Genomic DNA, 1,850 nt, shown 5'->3' with positions numbered 1-1,850 from the left:
TTAGTTTGCATCATTTGTCGTCCCTCGTGGATGACTTGTCATTGAGGACGTTTAGTTTATGTATTCAGAATTATAATTTAAAATTATTATCGTTTTACGTGTTTTTTTTTGTGAGAGAAAAGACTGTAGAGAACCATGAATCATGATTTAAAATTAGAGATGAATATAGAAAACAAACGTAGTGTTGTTTTTTTTTTTTTTTTTTTTTTTTGAGAACTGCTGTTGTAAACTTTGAAACGAAAACCCACTTTGTTTTTTATACATACTTTACATAACCAATAAATTTTCAAGCTGAAGACTAATGTGTTTCTTTTTTGAAAGTAAAACATTTCATTAATCAACAAAGCATGCAATTTTTGAAGAAGTAAACGACAAGCCGTTTTAAGAAAATGACAATTATTTTTAGACAATTAACGACAATACGCAATATTGTTATGTCGTAGCTAGATGGCAGCAATAATTTAAACAGAAAACGATGTGATTTCTTAATAATATTCCGACTGGTGCAAACTTTGGGGGGTGTTTTTCTAGTCTGAAAAGGATTAGGAAACAACATCCATTTTCAGCACAAAAAGAAAAACAAAAAAAAGTAACAACATCCTTTCCTTATAAAAAAAAAAAAAAAAAAAGTTGCAACATCCATTTTACCAATCAGAAATTTGCCATTTTTTAAGTCACCTAACTTGCATTTTGAGGTTAAAATATTTTAGGCCAGCCGATCTTGACCCACTCCAAAGCAGAAAAGGATATTCCAAAGGACCCTACTAGCATTCTAATTCCGTTTTAAACTGATTTAATTTCTCATAAAGTCCCTTTCTTCCTTTATTTTCAATGCTCGGAATTTTCTCGGCAGTTTCATTATCTAATTTTTTAGCAGCAAAAGATCTGAAATTGATCAGTCTTCATGATAAGATCATAATAGAAAGAAGAAAAGAAATGAATCAATTATGATACCATAATATTATCCTTGAAAAAAAAATAATAAATAAAAAGCTCTCAATACGTGAGGTCTTTCACTCCCTTAAGTAACTGAGTTTTGTATATAAAATATGCTTTAAGACACCAGTTTAATGCTAATTCAAAGTAGCCAAGCCACACGACAGTGTCTGCCATTGTTCAACTATCATGGAGATCAACTTATCAGAGATCACTCTCCGTCCATTTAATCTAACGGACGTGGACGGCTTGATGTCATACGCGGGCGACGATCAAGTGACACGGAAACTCAGATGGAAGACGTTGACCTCCAAAGATGAGGCGTTGACTTTCATCAAAGATGTTTGCATACTGCGCCCTTGGCGCCGTTCCATATGCATTGACGACCGTTCGATCAGTTTCATCTCCGTCTTCCCAGGATCGGGCGATGACAGGTGTAAGGCCGACATAGGGTATGGTGTAGCCCCAAAATACTGGGGCCAAGGAGTAGCCACAAGGGCAGTGGAGATGGCACTTCCACTTGTGTTCAAGGACTTGCCTGAGGTGGTAAGGCTTCAGGCTTTTGTATTTGTAGAGAACAAGGCCTCTCAAAGGGTTCTAGAGAAAGCTGGCTTTCAAAAAGAAGGCCTTCTTAGGAGTTATTGTTTTATCAAGGGAGTACTAAGAGATTTATTTGTCTATAGTTTTCTCTCCACGGATTTTCCTTCTGATCGAGACTAGTTGAAATTGATGATCAGCAGTTAATTGTTAAGAGGAGGTTTCATTGTTTCATGTTGTGAAGTTACCGATGCTTTGTTTATAATTATGACCATATATATATTGGTGATTTTTTTTTTAATTTCTATTCTATTTTCCTTCCCAATCATATTGGTACACAAAAACCAATGTTGATCAGCTGTGACGGATTTAGTAAT

At 35.0% G+C, this 1,850-nt stretch overlaps 1 protein-coding gene across 1 annotated transcript; it reads left to right on the top strand.

The window, feature by feature from the left end:
* Nucleotides 1-1,125: 1,125 nt before the first annotated feature.
* Nucleotides 1,126-1,656, top strand: LOC21383875 (uncharacterized N-acetyltransferase YoaA). The gene has a single exon (XM_010089816.1). It carries the CDS (start codon nt 1,126-1,128, stop codon nt 1,654-1,656), a length of 531 nt encoding a protein of 176 aa, XP_010088118.1.
* Nucleotides 1,657-1,850: the final 194 nt, after the last annotated feature.

The sequence above is a fragment of the Morus notabilis genome, unplaced genomic scaffold (assembly GCF_000414095.1).
Source record: "Morus notabilis unplaced genomic scaffold, ASM41409v2 Scaffold10513, whole genome shotgun sequence".
Taxonomy (NCBI): domain Eukaryota; kingdom Viridiplantae; phylum Streptophyta; class Magnoliopsida; order Rosales; family Moraceae; genus Morus; species Morus notabilis.
The sequence above is the reverse complement of the archived record's forward strand: the minus strand, read 5'-3'. Positions and strand labels throughout refer to the sequence as shown.

Coding starts and splice junctions, on each gene's coding strand:
- LOC21383875 (XM_010089816.1), top strand. CDS start 1,126: ATGGAGATCAACTTATCAGAGATCACTCTCCGTCCATTTAATCTAACG.